Here is a 21,257-nt window from a genome sequence, read left to right as displayed (position 1 = left end):
GACTTGCTGTGCTCACGGTTATCTCTTCATAGCAATAGAATACCTAAGACAAGGAGTATTAATGCTTTGACAGCTGCATCACTGAAAACCCCATATCACCATGGGTGACAACAGACTTAAAAGTTGTATTCTTGGAGCTCCTTGTACAACTATCAGGCAGCTGAGCTGGTCAAAATCTCTGCATCCCAGCATTTTCTTTTAACTGTTGTGTTTCATATGGGGATGTTTTACATTTTGTTTACTTCCACAGTGTCAGGAAGTTTCAATTCAAAGGAAACTGCAATACAAGCCTGTGAATATAATCTCTAAGTCTATTGCATTTTCTTGCAGGGACAATTTTATTATCTATGCTTAAATAAAACTTAATTGCATACATATACCACATTTTGTATTCATCCAACTGTTGATGGACACTCAGGCCAAATCTATAACTTGATTACTGGGAATAGGTTCATAAAAACATAAAAAATCTATAGCATGCCTAGAGACCCAGAAGTGAAATATTTAATTCATATGGTATTTTGAAATCTTTTGAGGAATATAGACTATTTCACTTGCCAATGATTGTGTAATGTTCTGCACCCCTTCCTCCAGCATTTATTTGTATTATTTTTGTCTTCAACCACACGTTTAGAGATGACATGCAGGAAGAACTATTTAATACAATTACCATCAAACAGAACATGTATATTCAAACTTTTTACACAAATTTTATTGGCATTTAGATGACATAACAGGCCTCATACCAAAGAAATTGTTCCACAGTGTAGAGCAAATTCTCACAAGCTATATCCATGGTAAATGCCCAAGTAATATGGGTTGAATTTATTTAATTTATAAGCCATTGACCTATAAAGCTACCAATGCCTCTAGAATTATGTCTTGTCTATTAAACTCTAAAAGTGCTCTAGATTACCCTTGAAGAGACAGTACAGATAAGACATAATGACACTGTATCACACTTTCATTAAAAAGTCACCACTCAAGTGACAAACAGGCTGATCTCTGAGTCTTAGGCCAGAGTGGTCTACAAGGTGAGAGCTTGTAGACTAGAGCTACACAGAGAAACCTTGTCTCAAAAAACAAAACAAAACAAAACAAGAAACCCAGAAAGGTAGGTAGGTAGATAAATATAGGTAAGTAGAGACAGATAATAGATTAACGAAAAATATCAGTAACAAGGCAGTATTGTAAGCAATACATTTCTATTCCAACAGATAATTAAAAATAATGCAATTGTGATACCATGTTAATTTTGTGTCACTCTCCTAATGACATGTGTTTACAAGGATTTGTTATTTTACTTTTGATGGTTTCATATACGTATAGAATATACTGTGGTCATATTCATCCCTTATCCCATTACCCTCATATCTCTTAACTCCTGCTGATGTTCTTCACAAGTAAACTCCATTCTGAGTCCATGTCTTTGTGTGTAGGTGTATATGTATTAGACAAGTAGTCACAGATGCTCTGTGTTCATACCTACAGTGACCATGCAATATCCAAAAGACTAGCTCATGGTACTTCTCTTTCCAACTTCCAGCTTATAAAATCCTTCCACCCTATCTTCTGTGAGCCCTGAGGGGGTGACATATATGACATTCAGCATTCAGCAGTTATTCTCAGCACTTCAACAGTTGCAAGTCTCTGCATTAAATATTGTCCTCTGAAAAAAACAAAACAAAAAGCTTCTCTGACTCAGTGAGTAGCACTAGCGTAGGGATATAAAGATAAATATCTATGGGGCAGTTTTGCTACACGTCCATGATCTCACCAGCCATAGGCTTTTACGGTTACCAGGCATGAATTCATTCACAGTTAGTTGGCCTCCAATTCAAGTAAAAAGTGGTTGACTATTTCCCAATCATTTTACTATTACACCAGAAGATACACCTTGCCTGGCACATTGGTACTGTAACACACAGAACCCGCAGTTGGGAAAGCCATTCTTAAAGTTTCTATTGCTATGAAGAGACAACATGACCACAGCAACTCTTATAAATGAAAACATTTAATTGGAACTGCCTTACAGTTTCAGCAGTTTAGTCCATGATCATTATGGCAAAAACCATGGAAGCATGCAGGCAGATATGGAAGTGGTGGAACTCAGAGTTCCACACCATGATCTGCAGGCAACAGTGAACTGTGTACCACACTGGGTGTGACATGAGACTTCAAAGCACACACTTACAGTGACATACTTCCAATAAGGCCACATCTATTCTTAACAGAGCCATAACTATAGGCCAAACAAACACATTAGTTCATGGGGTCCATGTCTACTCAAACCACCAGTCATTGATGATTTATCTCAGCCAGCAACCTGCATAGGCGTTTTTCTTTTTAATGTGCATTGATATGAAGGTGTCAGACCACTTGGAACTGAAGTTACAGTTTTGACCAGCCATTTGAGTGCTGGGAATTGAACCCAGATCCTCTAGAAGAGCAGCAGGGCTCTTAAGTGCTGAGCCAACTCTTCATCAACCATACCATACTTTCCCGAACTTCCAGCAGGCAGGAAGCTCACAGTTGAGTTCTGGTTGATTTCTCTGAGCCATGTACCCAAAGTATATGGTGTCTTGAGCAATAGGATTTTATAACCATTTCATTCTAGTAGACAACAACCAAGAGCAATGGCAATACTATCTGGGAAGGCCCTGGGAGCTCTCAGGCCAATAATTCAATGGTAAGTTGCCCATGCTCCAGGAAGTTACCACTTCCCCAAATATATAAAAGTGACACTAAGTAAAAAACGCAAAATAGGAGGATGACTGGTTAGAAAGTAGTCATTATGAATATGATTATAATACATTGCATTTATGTATGAAAAGTCAAAAAACAAAATACAAGTCTTTTGTCTGTATGTCAGTCAGATCTTGGCTACTCCCCCACCACCCCCAGACAGGGTTTTCTCTCAGTAGGTTTGGAGCCTGTCCTGGAACTCACTCTATAGACCAAGTTGGTCTAGAACTCACGGCTATCGGCATGCCTCTGCCTCCCGAGTACTGGAATTAAAGGCTGCACCACGACTGCCCACCTGGCTGAATCTTCTTTATTCCTCAAATAAAACACTGTCTGAAATAAATATGGTATTATGTGCTGGTTACCTAAGTGACACGAGTCTTCCAGATTCTACCATGCCTGCCCCAGTATTGTTGATTGTTCACTATTTACCAACACAACACAAAGCTTACAATAGTAGCTCTGTTTAGGCTTTGGCATATATACTGAACAAATCTGAATAATAAATCTATCCACCAATCAACAGATGTATGGTTATACTGGCTAGTTTTATGTCAACTTGTCACAAGTTAGAGTCATCAGAGGGAAAAGAAAATGTTTTCAAAAGGTCAGACTGTAGGCAAAGCCTGTAGGGCATTTCCTTAACTAGTGGCTGAAGTGGGAGAGTCCAGCTCCCCACTTGAACCACCCCTGGGCTGGTAGGCATAAATTCTATAAAACAACAGCAGCAAAACAATCCAGGCTTATCAAGCCATGGACAGAACTATTAAGTGGCAACCCTCCATGGCCTCAGCATCAGGTCTTGCTTCCAGATTCTTGTCCTACTTGAGTTCTTCCCTCACAACTTTTGATGATGAACTGTTATAGGAAACTGTGATCTAAATAAACATACAAGAGTCAGCTTGAGTTAGTTGATAAACTGAAGATCCATCTAGCCATCTTTATCAAACTCAAACTGACAGATGCTATGGCTGTCTTCATGTCTTCTTATTTAAAAATATAAGTAGCTGAATTGCTTTAAGGGAATTTTTTTTGCAATAGCTCTATGTACATTCTTCTGTTTAATTCTCAAAGTTTAGACGGCAACATTTCAACTACTGAATCTGTTTTGTAAACCTAATTCTAGAACAGATTTTAAATACTAATAGAATTTGATAATTTTTAACTGAAAATTTGCCCAAATGTATAAAATTGCAAAGGACGGCCAGACAGACAGACACATGCACGTGCGCACACACACACCCTTAAATTAACCCAAATTCTTGTGTAAGAAATTGTTAACAAAGACCCATCAAGCCATACATTGAACAGTATGGCACAATGCAAACAAGGGTTTTTGATCAAAGAGACAGAGATGTTACAAGGAGCAGGGCCCCTTGTTTATCCCTGCCACCCAGCCCAGCTAGCTAAGCCCGCAAAACAATCACATAGAAACTGTACTATTTTAAACACTGCCTGGCCCATTAGTTCTAACTTATTAGCTAACTCTTAGTTTAACCCATTTCCATTAATTTGTGTTTCGCCACATGACTGTGGCTTACACAAGATTCTAACCAGCATCAGTCCTCAGGCAGAAGATCCATGGCATCTCCACTCTGCCCTTCTTCCCAGAATTCAGTTGTCTTCTCCGCCTACCTAAGTTCTGCCCTATCCGGCCCAAAGTAGTTTCTTTATTCATTAGCCAATGAAAGCCAACACATGAACAGAAGAACCTCCTACACCATGGATACTTGGAGAAAAAAGTGGAAATTAACATTATTAACAAACAAGATGGGCTTGGAGTAAAGAGATGTAAATGATTTATGAAAACATCTAACTTCACATCACTTTGTTCAAGGAACTTTCCCTTTTCTTTCAAATTATCAAAAAAAATTCTGTCAAGTGCCTTTGTTATTAAGATATTAATTAAGATTACACATCACATAATGGAGTACATACTGGGCAAAGGAAGTCAACACAGGAGAGAGGCAAACAATCCTCAAGCTAACAGTGAGGGAAATACCGTAATTCTGCTGCACAATAGTCACAGAAAGCAAAATGACCAGACAATAAAGCCATTTGTTCAAGAACCATTATTTAAGATAGATTAAATTGACAGTATCAATGCTAGCTGTACAGTTACACAGAAGATAGTCATGAATCTGGCCAGGCCAATTTTTAACACTACTGGCACACTATCAAGCCATTTTATTCTAATAAGACAAACGATTTTTCATTTCAGTATTACACTCATGTAGGAGTTAACAATACTTAATCTTTTAGAAATGCTACAAGGTTTTCTATGTTTTGTAAAATTAAGCATGCTCAATAAAATAAAAAGTATAAAACACTTTTACTGAATAATTTTACACAACTTACACAATTTTTAATGTTAGTAATAAAAACAACATTGCTTTATTTCTTAATATTTAACAGTAATAAGACTAATTTCTGAAGACATGCACTACAGTCATATAGTAGATTCTCTCATCAATATGATGGTCTTGGCGTCTTAATAAATTATGTTCACACTTTAAGTTTATTTAGTAAGTAAAAAGGGATGAAGATAAACAAGAGGTTCATAAAAAGAAAATACCAGTAACAATAGCATATCAACCTCATTTGTAATGAAATAAATGCAAACTTAAAATATGGTATCACTTTTCAGTTATCCAGACCAACAAAAGGAAAGAACAACAACAAAAAAAAAAACCCAAAAAAACCCATCCAATCTTTAGAAAATAAAATCAAGGCAATACTTACAGATGACCAGAGAGTACACAGATGGTGGTACTCATACACGACTTACTGAAGTATAAACTGCAGTTTTTCAAGAGCAATATAACACATACCAACAATATTGTTTAAATCCTTTGAATCAATCATTCCATTTCTAAAACCTATCTGCAAGACACAATTAAGCACATCTCTCAAAATGCCAGAGCTTGCACTGCACTACCATTTACACTACTGATACAATTAAAATCCCTAAGAGGAAAGTTAATACAGTATGGTACATCTTCCTTAAGCCCAGTAATGTAACCTCAATGAAATGAAATTCTCCCAAGCCAGACTTAGCTTTTCCTTTCAATAGTCTATTCTCGACAGTGGTAAAATATGTCAAACACATTTGATTGATGAAGTCTTTGGGGGGGGGGGGTATTTATCTCTAATAAAACAAATGTCACAACTTTATAAAAAATAAACCTGGAAGCTCCAGCAGCAGTTTCTGTTACTGCCACTAAGGCAAAATGAGTACTGTAACACTAATGACAACTTAATGCCACACAGATATCACAGAAGACAATATTTTAGAACCAAATTTATGCAGCAACAATAGTTACAAAGAGCAGATGTAGTCTCTTAAAACTACAAAACATATGTTATCACTTTTTAAAAAGTTAATATAGAATTTATTTCAATAAAAGTTTCTGGAACTCATTTTAGGGTAGTTCTCTAAAAATGCTTGCCTTCATCATGTTTACATTTTACTGTTTTCTTTCTATAAAGCTCATTTATCATTGGAAGATTCTGTCATCATTTCTATCAAGTACAGTTCTGGAAAGGAAGACATAGCATATTCAAAGAAGTCACTGAACTGGAAATCTGCTCTTTAAAAGCCTTTGGATCTTTAAAAATATTTTAATAAATAAAATCTGACCACATCTAGCACTTTATTTTAATGAACACAGATTGCCATTTTCATTTTCCACCTTTATTCAGGTAATCTATCATGACTTGGTACCATTTCGTATTAGAATTTCTTCTGTAAAGCAAAAACAGTCCCAAAATGAAGGATCCTCAGGTGTCATAGGAATAGCAGATGCTATCAAATCATTAAAGTTAAGAATGGTAAACTGCCTCTGGGATGGTTTAGAATCATCTTGATATGAACTCTAAGAGAAAAAAAAAACAGAAACAAAAATAGATTGCCTTGTTTTTATTTATAATTCATGTTAACTGAATGATTAGTTTTATAACTATGAAATAATTTCAGTTCAGTAATATTAAATTAAGGCTTAGTAAGATTTCTAGAATATTGTTTTTACTCCTTTTACTATTGTTACCAACTAAAAAAAATGAAATATGAACTTGCTTTTCAAGTTACATATAGCCACCACCTACAAAATTTGTTTAAAATAGAATTAATGAGATCTGTATGCACAAAGTTTGACTCAGCATACATACATATAAGGAATCTGAAGATCTGTAATTTCAGGAAGCAGAATTGGGCCACAGGCAAAATTTTTGAAACATTACTGAAGTTTAAGTCTGCTATAATAGATGTGCTATAGGGATGACACACATTCAAGAAATTATTACTAAATACCAACAAGGCACCTGACTTCATGTGACAAGCCAATCAGAACACAGAAACATTAAAAACATTGTATAGAATTACCTTTAGGCTGCATGTAGTTGGTATATATGAAATAATAAATGAAGTTCATATTTAAAATTGGGTCCCAACTCCAAAATATTATTATATATAAGTAAAATAGTCCAAAATCTGACAAAATCTAAAGTCCAAAACATTTTCAGCACAAAGCACTTTCAAATGAGGGCTAATCAATTCATATTAAATACTTGAACTTCACACATTACTTTAACAAAGTTCAGTACTTATTTATATGGTTTCTAGGCCATACTAAAATATTGTCATCTCAGTTTTACAGATGAAAAACTGAGGGTCAGGAAAAGCTGACCACACAAGTCAAAACGTAAACTTTGACTTACAACCTAGTTTTCCCACTATGCAGTGCTGTAGGAGGTTCTATTGAAAAGAAGTAGTACTGAAAGCACAAACATTTAACTGATGTTGCAAAAGTGGCATAACATTATTAGCCAACCACTTTCTTATTGGATATGGGGATTGATCCACAGGAGGAATTTCACACCTGGTAATGAAAAACTGGATCAAAAGATCATGACTGGGGACAGCCCAGGCCCCAGGGGCTGAACCTACAATTGTTATGTTGAACTGCCATGTAGTCAAATCGCCTTCTATTACTTTAATGCCCATAGATTAGTACTGCTCTCCCCTTTGGTCAGGATTTTTCTTTTCTGTAATGGGTAACAGTTAACCAACAGACTCATAACTTGTCATGTGCCAAACATAAATAACAATGAGTGCTCAGCTGTGGATGAAGCCATCTAAAATAATCTCCCCTCATTTAAGGCTCAGGGAACATAAAGGAAGAAAAAATTTAAAAGCTGGCACATGAAGAAGAAAGCTGTAAAATGCTGACTCCAAGACATGGCATGGTATTACAGGCATCAACTCTTAAGACCTTCACAAAATCAAGCACATCAAAATTCCTACTTGAATAAGATAAGGGTCTCTGAAACTCCATCCTCACAGGGAGAGGTAGATAATTTACTTTGGGGATATGGCTGTCAGTAAAATAGCTCATGACTCAGTGTATCTCCCCATACCTATATGAGCAGCACTAACTGGACTAACAGCAACAACAGAAACCCTGCCCTAAAGCACATGAAGCTGGAAAAAAGGCAGAGTAGCGGACCAAAGAGAGAATTAGAGGTAACAGATATGATCACAATACATCCTATATACATTTAACATTTTCAAAGAACATATTATTAAAATAAAGAACTATATAAATATACTCAAAAAAGTATTCAGAGGGAGCATGAGGCTGAAACTTGAGAATAAGATGAATAACCCAAATCACACCATCTCCTATCAAATATCAATTCTAACATTTTAGCCTTCTTAAGACAATCTAAGACAAAATTCAGTATTTATTTATAAAAGAAATGCTCTGTGGATTACATCTTTTTTTAGAAGTAATAATGAAGGGGTGTGTGTGTGCATGTAAAACAAAGGCATCAATTTTGTTACTAGTATTCTACAAAGAAATTGCACACAACTACAGCTATATGTAGGTTGAGTCTTGGAGTTTTCACCATTAGAAATACAAACAGATTATGATTGAAAATACAGAAGACCAACTTAAGTCCCAATATCATACGAAGTCTCACATAAACTCTGGAAACAATTTATAATGCTAGGAGTAAGTTTAATTTGTAACATGATTCTATTATTGACCCAACCTGGTGACCTTTATATTCAATACACCCCCAATTCACCAAGAAATAAATTCTTGTTATAAATAGGATAGTGATGATACTGAATTTCTACTGAAAATTTGACAGTACTACCAAAATTTTCCTTTGCAATATTTAAGGGTATCTAAATATAAGGCTAACAAGATCTTGTAAGTTTTTTTTGAGTGTATAAAATACTAGATAATTTTAAAAATTTTGATAATAAAAAACCTTGTAAACTAGAAGCAAATCAAACAAAACCAAGACTTCTGACCCCCTAACTCAACTAGGTAAATTAGAATTTTCTTCAATAAAAGCAAAAACATCATTTAATCATTCTTATTTTTAGCAAGATTTTTAAAAGACCATAAAAGCTTACATTTTGTTGTCTAGATCCATCAGGTTTCCTAACAGCCACTGCAACAAAATGGTGCTCATCTATTTTACTTTCCTAAAAAAAAAAAAAGATAAATGCAAATTAAAAAACATAAATCAAGACTTCTTTTTACATTTCTAAATCTTACTTTCTACATAGCTCTACTACCTTCCCTCCAATACACACACACACACACACACACACACACACACCTCTCCTGGAACCATGTAACATGTAAGCAAGATTAAGCACTTTATTCACTAACAAAGTAAATGCCTTGTTAATCTCTATTGTGACAGTGTGCTGGCTAGTTTTGTGAACTTGACACAAACGAGAATCATCAGAGTAGAGGGAGTGCCACAATTGAGAAAATGCCTCCATAAAACTGAGCTTTAGGCAAGTCTGTAAGGCATATTCTTAATGACTGATGCAAAAGGGCCCAGCCCATTGCGGGTGGTGCCATCCTTGGATTAGGGTTCTGGGTTCTTTAAGAAAGCAGGCTGAGCAAGCCATGGGAAGCTAATAAGCACCACCCCTACATGATCTCCGCTTGAGTCCCTGTCCTGACTTCTTTTAGTAATGGACTAAAACATGGAAGTATAAGTCAAACAAACCTTTCTCTTCCCAACTGGCTTTTGGTCACCGTGTTTCATCATAGCAATAGTAGCCCTAACCAGGACAGACAGTAACATTTTAAAACACAATGTATTAATACATTGATACTCATTTTTTGGGTTCTTTGTTGTTGTTGTTGCTTGAGACAAGGTTTCACCAAGTATACCAGCTGGCCTCCAATTCACAGAGCTCCCAAATGCTAAGATTAAAGGCAAGCACTACTACAATGCCTTGCTAGGACAGAAGAGTTTTAATGATTAGATTTATGTTATACACTTTGAATCTATTCATGATCAAATCAGACATACACTTGTAACTGCTCACATTCTTCTTGTAAATATTAGGAACATTATAGATTCCTCACCCATATAAATATGCAAAGTCTTAACTATAATAATGACAATAAATTTCTTACCTCAAAAGCCCATTCTTTTTCTTCTTCCCCATCCAAGAACAAACGTGTTTCCTTATAAACCTGGCCTATATCCAAGTTTAATGGAGATATATCAAATTCAAGCCTCTGCATTTCAAATCCCAATCCAACACCAATAGCTTTTATGAAGCTTTCTTTTAGTGCCTACAAGAAAAATGGACATTTTTCTCTTGAAGTATTCAATAGCTAAAACCTTTCATAACATTTACAAATATAATACATTTGCATTTCTAACTATGTTTTTATTTTTTCTTTTGCTTTGTTCATTACAACAGCATTGGAAACAAATAATGCTAGTAGTATTCAGATAAATTATTTATGATATCTCAAATGTAAACTATAATGACTAAGCAGTGCCATCCTCAACAGGTTGCTACAGGAAATTAACTAAATTATAAAGGCACTGAAGTGACATCTTCTGTTAAATAAGGCTCATAAGTTTCAGTTTAACGCAGAACATATTATAAATAAATAAAACTTTAGTTTAAAAAATAAGCTATCTTCTAACTGCACATTACAGGTTAAAATTTCTCAAAATAAATGGCATAACAATACAATATAAATAATAAAAAACACCAAAGTTCTCAAGGAATTTGTCCATTTAATTAAAGCATTGTATGATATTATCAAGAAACCAAGTCTTTCACACTTATTTCTAGTGAAGACAAGGAAATTATTATATTATTATTGTTAAAATCACAAAGAAATTATACCCAGTGCCGGTAAAACATATCCAGCTGAGTCCATTCATTACTAAAACTTCTGATTGTTTCCCACTCCTTGTTGGTAAACTTTCTTTTCATAATATGAAAGAATTCTGGAATAGAACCACGACCTGTCAAATTGAGAATATAAAATTAAAAGTAGTCATTCTATTCAAAAGGGAAATAAAAACAGAATTTAAAAAGCTGCTCATCACTGAAGCTACTGAAGAGCACCCAAAAGGAAAGTCAATTTAAACAGGCAATAATTCTAAAAGAGGCTGGAATGTAGTTCAGTGGTAGAATGCAAGCCTGGCATATGCAAGACCCTGAAATGAATTCCTACTACCATAAACATCAAAAACACTAAGAAATACTCTTACATAAAATATCAGCATATCAAAATTAGCTAGGAATTAAAAATAACTAACCATGACAACCATGGGTTAGCCTACAAGAGTTTAACATGAGTTCATGAAATTAATTGATAGATTAAATGAATTAATTAAGCAGAAAAAAATAAATTTTTTCAAAAGATGCTCCCAAAAACTTAACACTTGGTAGTCAAACTTGTTATAAATATGTTTGTAAAACAAAATTTCTTTTATCTGACCAAATACTCAGAAAACCAAAACAAAATATCTATGCTATATTTGGTTTTAAATTTTTAACCTATTATATCACTAGGGGGAAAAGAAAACTGTCTTATAATAGCTTGCAACTAGAAGTCAATTAAACAATGCACACTGTTTATTTGAAATTATTACTGGGAAAACAAAAATAAATATATACAAATATTGACACTCAAGTAGTGAAGCTGGAACATCTGGAACAAAATATACGTCTGCCTTCCTTTGTATGGTTTAAAACTTCTGCAAATAACCAAATACCTCTCCCACAGTGAGTCAGGCAAGAAAACATTACAAATCAGTTCTTGTACAAAGATGCTTATGAATCCCCTATGTTCCAACTTCAACAGTCTTCAAAAATAGATCCTTTCTGCTTAACCCAAAAATATGTGACACTTCAGACTGCAACAATGATTCTCATTCACTTTCAAGCACTGAAATATTATAATGTGATCTTTGGAGTCCTGTAACAAGGAAATATTGCCATTTGGGGATGTGGATGGAGCTTTTTAGTAATCTAAAGCTCATTTTCGCCTTACTAAGAATTACTAGAGCATTTCAATAAAAACTAGTTCATTCATTGTTTTGGCCTTTACTAGCTTCATAAATACCATCCTAGAGAAAGCTTAAAAAAAAGGAGCTGAGGAGATGGCTCAATGGGTAGCTTGCTTAGCAAGCATAGGAACCTGAGTTTTGATCCTCAGCCCCTGTAAAAAACAGGCAAGTATAGCAGTAACCAGTGTCTGTAAGCCCAATGCTGGGGGAAAGAGCACTTGTCAGGGTAAACATGTGAGAAAAAGCTGATCCCAGGAACTCAATGACCAGTATCCAGGTTTAGTCAAGTGACCATGTCGAAATACATTAAGGTGGAAAGTGACAAGAACAAACCTGATGGCAACCTCTGGCCTCCAAATTCTCTCTCTCTCTCTCTCTCTCTCTCTCTCTCTCTCTCTCTCACACACACACACACCATCCAAAAAACGCAAAATTAAAAAGAGAAACATTTGTTTTTTAATTAACTCTGGCATAAGGACCATATATAAAATCAAGAGAGAAACATTTTAACTTGGATTTGGAATATTTCATTCTTTGTATGAAACTAGTTTTAATGGTGTAATAAACAAAACTCATAAATTTAAGATAATCCTGTTTTTACCGTGTCATTTCGTCTGTTGGTTTTTTAAGTTTTCCACTTAGAACCTACAAGAATTCCTTTAATTTTTACCTAAGTATAAGGCAATCAGAGAAAAAACAGGAATATTTATTAAAAAACGATTAACATACAAGGAAGTCAAACAATCATATAAATCATTACTTAAGCTAAAAAAAAATCAATGAGGATAGTTTGCTAAATATTAAAGCAGAAGATAAACAGCAAGCAATGGGGGAGGCCATAAATACTTAACTAAAGACCAGCAGCACCACCCTGTGGTTTAATGGAGGAAAGCAAATTAGCCAAATATTTTTTTTATTTCGCATTACATAGGAAATAAGAAGAAAAACTATAAGAAAATTCCAAAAGAAAAACAAATTTGTTCCTCAAAATATCAGTATAACTACTGAGCATACATGCAGGAAAATTCTTAACACTACTTGTCTATACTGATGTCTACTACAATAATCATCCTATTGAATATTTATTTAATCATCCTACTGAATATTTAAAACACATGTAAGAAAGGTGAAAGACTGGAAAACGTGAACTCTCAGTTAAGTTTAGAAAAACTTGATCCTTCTTAAGCGTTTAATTAAAGGAGTTTTATTTTAATTAGTTTAATTAAATTAATTTAGTTTAATTAAAGGAGAATGTCAGTTACTAAGTTGTTCTATATAATCTATATAATCAAGATCACACAACCAAAACATTGTTGTAAACGTAATAACCCAAAACAAAAATCATCAACAAAACCCTTAGTTACTATTCTAGGTTTATGAAAAAAACATTCTAATGTACTACCAGACCTCAGAGCCCATCTACATCACTCTCAAACAGGGTCTCCAGTACCGTACTTCATGTATAGCATCTCGGTTAATGCTCACCATTCAGCTACAAAGAAAGTTCAAAATTAGCACAGTGCATACCACCAAATCACGGAAAACTGAGTTCAGTCATTAGAACCCACGTGAAAATGATAAGTGTGGTTGTATGGCCTGGAGTACCAGTGCTGAGGAGGAGCACGGAGGAACCCTAAGGCTCACAATGGCTAACCAATGTAGTAATTGCTGAACTACAGATTGAAAACATCCTGTTTCAAGGAGATTGGTGACATTTCAGAGGGAAACATCAGCTGTGGGTTGTTGTCTGGCCTCCACACATATTATTGGCACCATAAGCACACATATACAAAAACTCAAACAATAAAATTATTCACGCTTCTCAAAGACTATGGGAGCTACTCAGGGAAGGTGGAGGGATAAGCAATGTCTAACTGGAAGCAATAAAAGAGCAGCATGGACAGAAAACGATGATCAAAGAAAACAGAAAGAAATGAGAAATGGTAGATGCCTACGAAGAGAAAGCAGAAAAGAACAAGATAACATGGTTATGTTCAGGAGTTTTGATTCTATTATTGTAATGCGAACTTACTTCACAATTTTAAAACTAGTGTCCATATCTCAAAATCACTCAGTTCTGTCTGGAGAATCACTTAGGAATATATACTAATACTGAGAAAGAAAGAATGTGAGAGGAAACAAGAAATAGGCTGTGACTCTTTAGTAATATCCGGGCCTATTTAATATCAACTACATTTAATTTATACTTATAATCCAATAGCTCCTCTAGAGATCAATTCCTATAACAACGTCTATTTTGGGATGTGTGTTAGACAATGTAGTTCAGGATAGACTTAAACTCATAATCAGTATGCTTCTACTCCCAGAGTACAGAGAATAAAGATGTGTGTTAGTACAACCAGCAACAGTCACTTTAAATTACTTAAATTATTTAAAATTGCTTCTCAAAATATTAGCTTATTTTTATATACATCCAAAATATTTTATAATAAATTCATACATGAAAATGAAAACCATGCAAATAGAATTCTTACTTCTCCCCAAACTTAAATATTAATTTTATTTTGTAAATACTGACAAACTGAAGAAATCATAAAACTATCTTCTTTACACCTGAACCTCCAAACATTTTTAACAGTAGATGAAAATTAGGAAATGAAGACAAAACTTGACCAGGCAAACAACATTCTCCCTAAGCATTGGAATTTCCACAACTTGTGCTAGGATCTCAAAGTCTAAATCTACTTAGGAAATGAGCTGTACTTAGCCACCATAGGTAATAAGGGAAATGACTTCCCACATTATATCTGACATTATAGACACAAAATGTGGATAATAGAATTGTCTCTTTCAATATGCTAATGGTACTCCTCTATGGCAACTGTATCTCAAGAGTTAACAATGCTTGGTACAGAGTAGTTTCCCCTTCTATTCAACACTACATCTTCCATCTTTTAACAAGACTGAAAAACATTGCTACTTCACTTACCGGGCCTAATAAATCACCAGTGAAGCAAACTGGTGTTCATTTCATCTTCACTTAGAAAGGATGATGCATCCAATCACTATTTGAAAATCAGTGGGATGTTAATGACCCTAGTCCCAACAGAATGTATCTCTTCCTTTGTGTTAGTGGGCATATAAACTTTGAGCCAAATAAACTGTGAAGGGAAAAGCTTTAATCAAACTTGATGGGGGTCAAAGATTTAATAAAGCATTAACAAGAAACAGAATTTTCAATTTCTGCTCAACTACCTCCCCACCATTAAAAACTTCAATTAGTAATGGCTTAACACTGCATGAAATCAGTTGTAAAATCTGTTTATTTCCCAGGCAGACACTGTTTATTAGTAAGGACTTATTCAGTACTGACCACAGTTAACACTGCACAAAACTGGTTGTAAAATCTGTTTATTTCAAGGCAGACACTGTCTTGTGCTGTCTTCCTTCTCGATGTTAATGGCCTCTCCACTAACTTCTAGTTAGAGGAAAAGCTAGTGTAAAGATTTCCCCTCCATCATCCTAACTCCTTTGCAGTAGCAGTTAATTTTGAATAAGGCTTCTATAATACCAGGTCATTTCCCTGGAGTTGCGTTTCAATAAAGTTAGTTACCTTCAAAATTCATGTTGAAATTTACTTGCAAAATACAACAGTATTGGAAGTCCATAGGTGCACCACCTTCATGAATAAATCAATTTTTATCCCAGTCCTCAGGATTTCCCTGAACCCAGAAAAATGAGCCTAAATAAATTCTTTTCTTTGTATACCAGCCTCAGGTATTCTGCAACAGCAAGCTATAAAGAAAAATGCCAAAAAAATTTGTGCATGCCTATAGAGAAAATGTAGCTGAAGGTGGTTAAAATGGTGCAGTAATTATAGAAATTAAGTATGGCAAGTGTCTATATTTACAAGTATTCTGGTCTACAATTGTCTAATAGTTAAGATCTGAGACATAGCACACTTTACTACGACATAAAAATGAACCATTACCTGGGAAACTAGTCTTCATTATATCAATGCCAACTTGTAACTCAGGTTCTGCAGCAAGAACTGCAAAGTCCCCTTGATGAGAGATATTAAAGTTGAAATTGGGATAGGGATTCAACGAGTCTTTTGCAAGAACCGGCTTTCCTTTTGAAGTTCTTTGCAGACGAATATGATCCCAAGGAATATTCAATTTCTCTGCAACTAATTTCCTTATCATCAAACGACCGGCCTGTTAAGAGACATAAAAATCTACGGTACATACTGTATATTTTGTAACTTCCAAGCTTTTAACTTTTAAAGCATATGCATTACTAAACAAACGATTACTACTGACTCCAGTTTTAAGTGGATGGCCCTTCCCAGGGAACATCAGTTGTGAGAGCCCCAGGTCCCAGAACCCCGACCCGGCTGGCGACTGCCCGCCCGCCTCCCCAAAGCCGCAGGCCTCGAGTACCATGGCCGCCTTGGCGTCACGGGCAAACACGAACTGGCCGATGCGCTCCTTCTCCTCGGGCTGGATAGACCGCACCGCCAGCAGCCATTCGGCTCGACTCGGCAGCCAGGTGCCGCAGGAGAAGGCCCAGCGAACGCCCTCCATTGAAGGCACCACGCAGAGTCTCTTGGCTGGGAACACCATGCGCCTCACAGCAACGTCCGCTCTTCAGGCCCGATGGCGCGAGCGCTGGCTTGACCACCGCCCCTCGGCTTCCTGAGTCTGCGCAAAGTGACTCCACCCCCTTTCTGCGTCCGCACAAAGAAGTTGGGCGCCTGGTTGTGACGTGTCACAGCGTCCCACTTAGAGCAGATTTGACGCTGGGCGTGGCCTTGTGATGCTCCGCCCCCAACCCGAAGGTCGCCTCGGGAAGAGGGCGGGGCTGATGGGGTCGCGTTCTGCCGCACAGCGTGACGTCTTGTGAACGCGGCTCCGGAACCTCGGAAAGGGCGGGACCACGGTCTCCCAGAACCGTTAGGCCACTCACAGTGGAGGAAGAGCTAACAGGACAGTAGCACGAGCCAACCACAGCCGGAGCTCTGCAAGCTGGACCTGGGTGAAGACTTCACGCACTGCGGTTGCAGGTGGGTGAGCTGCGGGGTCTGAGAAACAGGGGGCGGTGGAGTTTTCTGGCGGAGACAAGGGGCCTGCGACCCCCGGCCTCGGTACAACCCGTGGGCGCTCCGACCACAGTGAGGAACCTGCTGCCCCGGGAGTTGTGCATGGCCGCTCCTCGGAGGTGACCCTTTCCTGCCTTTTGCGGAACGACCCTCCCTATTACCCCAAGCCCCCAGAGAGCCGCCTGGGTGCAGGCCTTTCTACGTTCACACGAGTTCCGCAAGAGTTCAAGTCACGGCTCCGCGCACCTTAAGTCGGGATGCTGTTCTTAGACTTGATACAAAGTCACAGGGGTGCTTTCCTCTTTCCTTGGGTACTATTGTAAATAGATGTTGGCGGCTCTTCTGAGAACGTACACTTGAGCAGAGACTTCCCCGAGTTAGAGTCCGAGGAAAACTTGATCTCTGGAGATGAATATGGACACTGCATTTGATGGACACATGCATATGATGCCATGCTGATTCAGCTTACACCCCTGTTAGGAATATTTCTTAAGACGAGCCTCTCCGCCGACGCAAATAATTCCAACCACACCAAATTAGACCAAATGCCCATGTTTAATGCATTGCTTTCGGGTGGCCCCAGGAAAGCATGGAGAGGGGAAGAGAGGAAGCAGGAGGCAACGTGAAACCAGGAGACCATATTTCATTCTCTGGGGGGCAGTTTAAGTAGCCCGTGGGAGTGGTCTTGACCTTCCCTGGAGAGGGGTTACCATATGGTGGGCTATAATATTCCAGACTCTTTGTATAAAGAGGTGTTGGGGAACTGGGGTGATGATTTTGACCAAACATTTGTAATATTATATTGGGGGCCTCATCCCAGGCCCTGGCACCATCTTTGGAATACTGGGCAGGAAACTCCATTTCAAGCCACCTCCCCTGGGAGTTCCTTTAGTCCAAACTCCACCTCCAAGAAAGCCTGCCAAATGGTGACCCCTCCCCAGGGAGGGTCAAGAAAGCCCGCAGTCTAATTTGGTCTAATTGGAATTATTTGCATTGGCAGAGAGGCTCATCTTAAGAAATATTCCTAACATCCCCCTTCTTAAGACTGCCAGGAAGGATCTGGAAAGGCCAGCAGTACCCTATACAACCACTGCCCATTAGTTTTGTACTCTTTAAGATGGCTTTAGTCTGATCCTTACTTGATCCCATTAACATTTTGTGATACGACATGCCCCCTCGACTTGGGTTTTTTGGAGTGTGTACTTACAGACAGTACTATCTTGATACAGCATCTTGCCTGTTAAAAGCATGAATGGGATGCTATTTAAAAATTGAAGATTGCAGAGAGTTCATAATGCGACACGATATCTGCAGCACACAGAAAAAGCTACAGTAAGCAATGTGAGGATAAATGGATAAAGTAAGCAAGTACTAAAGCCTATGACAAATATAATTCAGGTTTCTGCTTTGTGTCTTATGTAGTTAAGCATCGTATTACAGTGTATCATTGCATATGTTTTTAGCGATAGTGTGGTGACATGGGCCAGGGCAGCTTGAGTAGGGCTAAAGAGGAACATGACTAGGTTCATCGGGACTGGAAATGATGGAAGTAGAGTATTGTCAAACATGTTTTTCTGGATAAGGAGTAGGAAAATACAGTGGTATCTAGGGGAGAATAAGAAGTCAAGGGATGGAGGTTATTTTGTTTGATGTGATTTTAAAGATGAGAGTTCTGGAATATACATGCTATGAAAAGTGTCTTTTATTGGTTGTGGGTTCACAAAATCAGTGAAATAAAGAAGACACAGAGGCTCTCTGGAATGAATTTTAGCCTTCCCAGATGCAAGTGAGTCTCTGGCAAACTTACCCCTGCTGCTTTGCAAAGGGCTTTTTTTATTGTTATACAATTCACACCTTAAGCAAGTCAATTTCTATATACTAAAACCTCTTATCTATACTCCCCAAAGAGATAATGCCAATGCAAATTCCCCAAAATCACAGGACAGTCTCAGTTTGCTGAGTTCTCCTATAACCAAATTTTGCATAGGCTTTAATCCATTCAGAAACTCTCAGATAAGATTTACATACTTCAAACAAAAGGTAGCAGTCACAAAAGACAAATCAAGGCTAATACTTGGAATCAAACCAGCTACATAACTCTGCAGAAACTCACCAGTGTCTAGCAGAGAAGGAAAAATTGTGTGTGTGCCGGAGAGCTAGAGTTCTGATTACCATTCTATCAATCACTTTAGAGTCATGGATAGTGTTGCTTTTTATCATGTCCCTGGGCTAGAGATACAACTTAGTATTAAATGTCTAGCTGTTTGTTGTCATGCATTTTTAAAATGCCTTCCACAAGAATAACTACTCTCTAAATATACTAACAAATAATCTTCCTTCAACTTATCTGTTACTTATGAGCTAGAAATATTCTAAGAATGACCATAGCACCAAAACCCTGCCATGTTTTAAGTCAGTGGTTCTTGATTTTCGAATCACAGCTACTTTACCTGCTTTCTGCCATCTCCGTCTCCTGGGAATTGTACTGGCCACCTATAATTTTCTAAAACTCATTTTTCACTTGAGGGCTTTATATATTTTCTGCCACCAGTGATTTAACTTTTCGTCATTTAGGTCTCAACAAGCATATCCACAAAAAGACTGTAGTGTGTAGTTGATGATAGCAAGGGCTCCAGAGTCTATCTGGGTTTACATTCCGGCTTTCCACTTACTCACTGTATGTGACTTGAATTTGTACTTGAATTAGCAAAACTTCATTTCCCCATCTATAAAGTAAGGGATAATAATAGTATTTGCTTTATATAAGTAGGTAGAGGAGTTAAAAAGGACACAAGACATGCAAAGCAAGTGGCAGCGTGTCCTCACTGGAAGAAAGAAGGAAGGAAGGAAGAAAGGAAGGAAGGAAGGAAATGCAGGAAGTATAGTTGTATGTCTGCCATATTCTCCAAAACAACTCTAGTTCCTACTCAGTACTTGTGATGGTTGTTCTTGATTGTCAACTTAAGTACATCTGGATTGAGCTACATCCCAGAAATGGAGGGCACACCTGTGAGACATTTTCTGTTTGGTTTAAAGTGAGTGAATCAACTTTTCGTCCAGATGTTTGAGGTAGGAAGACATGCATATCTTTGATCTAGATATTGAGTCAGAAAGATGCACGCCCTTAATCCTAGTCTTAAAGTGGGAAGACAGCCCTTTAATACACTTCATACATGCTTCTGGACGCTTATGGAAGGACATAGAAGAAGGAAGCTTTTACTCTTTGCCCACTTGCCCTCACCTTAATAGCACATCCATTCCTTCACTGACATCGGAGACTAGTTCTTTGGGATTACAGCATATACATAAGACCAGCTGACACCTCCAACTTGTGGGACTGAGCTTTCTTGGTACTGTAAAATGGGATGAGTGAGGACCATGGCAGGTGATAGAATACACCATGCAGAGAGAGCCTGAGTCTGGGGTTTATTGGAGATAAAGGAAAAGGGAAGGGAAGAGAAAATGGGAGAGACAGGGAGGGAGGGGGTGAGAAGCAGAGACATCTGCATCTTCAGAAGAATGACCTAGAAGTGAAAAAGATCAGGAGTGGGGAAAGCTTGTCTCCTAAAGAGATCTTTGCACCTGAGTACAAGCCAGGACCCTGGACTGGCCAGAACACAGCCTGGGTACATCCTGTCAGATGACAGGCCAGGCCAGCATAATGCCTGAATTCTAACATTTGGACTTCCCATTCACAGCTAGCCATTGTTGGATTACCTGGACTGCAGCCTGTAAGTCATTCCAATAAATCACAGATATATATTTTATGTATATATTGCAAATGTAATATGTTATGCATCATGTATACATTAAACACCTAATATATAACATATACATATAATGTATATATTACATAGATAGTATATCATTTGTGTACACATTACATATATTAGAGAGAAAGAGAGAGAGAGAGAGATCCATTCCCTGAGTTCTGTGACTCTAAAGAACCCTGAATAATACAGTATTTCTGTTAACTAACTTCTATGATAAACTCCATATTTAGATCCCAATGACTGGAGGCTCTAGTGAAACAAATCCCAGATGAGGTTAAACCCAGCCTAGCTTTAATTTGATTTACTTATTTCAAGTAGCA

The 21,257-nt window shown here is 37.3% G+C and overlaps 2 protein-coding genes across 9 annotated transcripts in view; one reads left to right on the top strand and one right to left on the bottom strand.

Annotated features, from left to right (window-relative positions):
* Window positions 1-690: 690 nt before the first annotated feature.
* On the bottom strand, window positions 691-16,763 carry Aasdhppt (aminoadipate-semialdehyde dehydrogenase-phosphopantetheinyl transferase). Of its 4 annotated transcripts, XM_087905899.1 has the most exons (7): window positions 16,506-16,763; window positions 16,055-16,280; window positions 10,931-11,052; window positions 10,200-10,361; window positions 9,173-9,244; window positions 5,488-5,628; window positions 691-1,669 (listed from the first exon to the last, which is right to left on the bottom strand). In XM_087905899.1, the coding sequence occupies exons 1-6, from the start codon at window positions 16,686-16,688 to the stop codon at window positions 5,530-5,532; spliced, it is 864 nt and encodes a 287-aa protein (XP_087762025.1). In that variant the 5' UTR covers window positions 16,689-16,763; the 3' UTR covers window positions 691-1,669; window positions 5,488-5,529. The 4 variants fall into 4 exon arrangements, with proteins under 4 accessions (XP_087762025.1, XP_048285174.1, XP_048285173.1 ...); XM_048429217.3 differs by lacking the exon at window positions 5,488-5,628 and having other exon boundaries at window positions 16,506-16,762; XM_048429216.3 differs by lacking the exon at window positions 691-1,669 and having other exon boundaries at window positions 4,803-5,628.
* A 192-nt stretch (window positions 16,764-16,955) lies between these two features.
* The window catches only part of Kbtbd3 (kelch repeat and BTB domain containing 3), a 46,092-nt gene continuing 41,790 nt past the window's right edge, over window positions 16,956-21,257 (top strand). The window contains exons 1-2 of one of the 5 annotated variants that reach the window (XM_048429232.3): window positions 16,961-17,128; window positions 20,863-20,895. The gene's annotated coding sequence lies outside the window, so the exon portion shown is untranslated. Of the gene's footprint in view, window positions 17,129-20,862; window positions 20,896-21,257 lie in introns of all 5 variants that reach the window. The other 4 variants (XM_048429230.3, XM_048429234.3, XM_048429231.3 and 1 more) reach the window with 4 other exon arrangements.

This window comes from Myodes glareolus, chromosome 4 (assembly GCF_982192425.1).
Source record: "Myodes glareolus chromosome 4, mMyoGla1.1, whole genome shotgun sequence".
NCBI lineage: Eukaryota > Metazoa > Chordata > Mammalia > Rodentia > Cricetidae > Myodes > Myodes glareolus.
Note: the sequence above shows the minus strand (reverse complement) of the source record. Positions and strands in the feature narration are given on the sequence as shown.

Excerpts from the sequence above, each read along its gene's own strand:
- Aasdhppt (XM_048429215.3), bottom strand. The coding sequence starts at position 16,688 with ATGGTGTTCCCAGCCAAGAGACTCTGCGTGGTGCCTTCAATGGAGGGC. Across the intron at positions 9,245-10,199 it reads AAAAAGAATGGGCTTTTGAG|GAAAGTAAAATAGATGAGCA; the intron begins GTAAGAAATTTA and ends TTTTTTTTTTAG. Across the intron at positions 6,621-9,172 it reads ATGGATCTAGACAACAAAAT|AGTTCATATCAAGATGATTC; the intron begins GTAAGCTTTTAT and ends TTTTTCTCTTAG.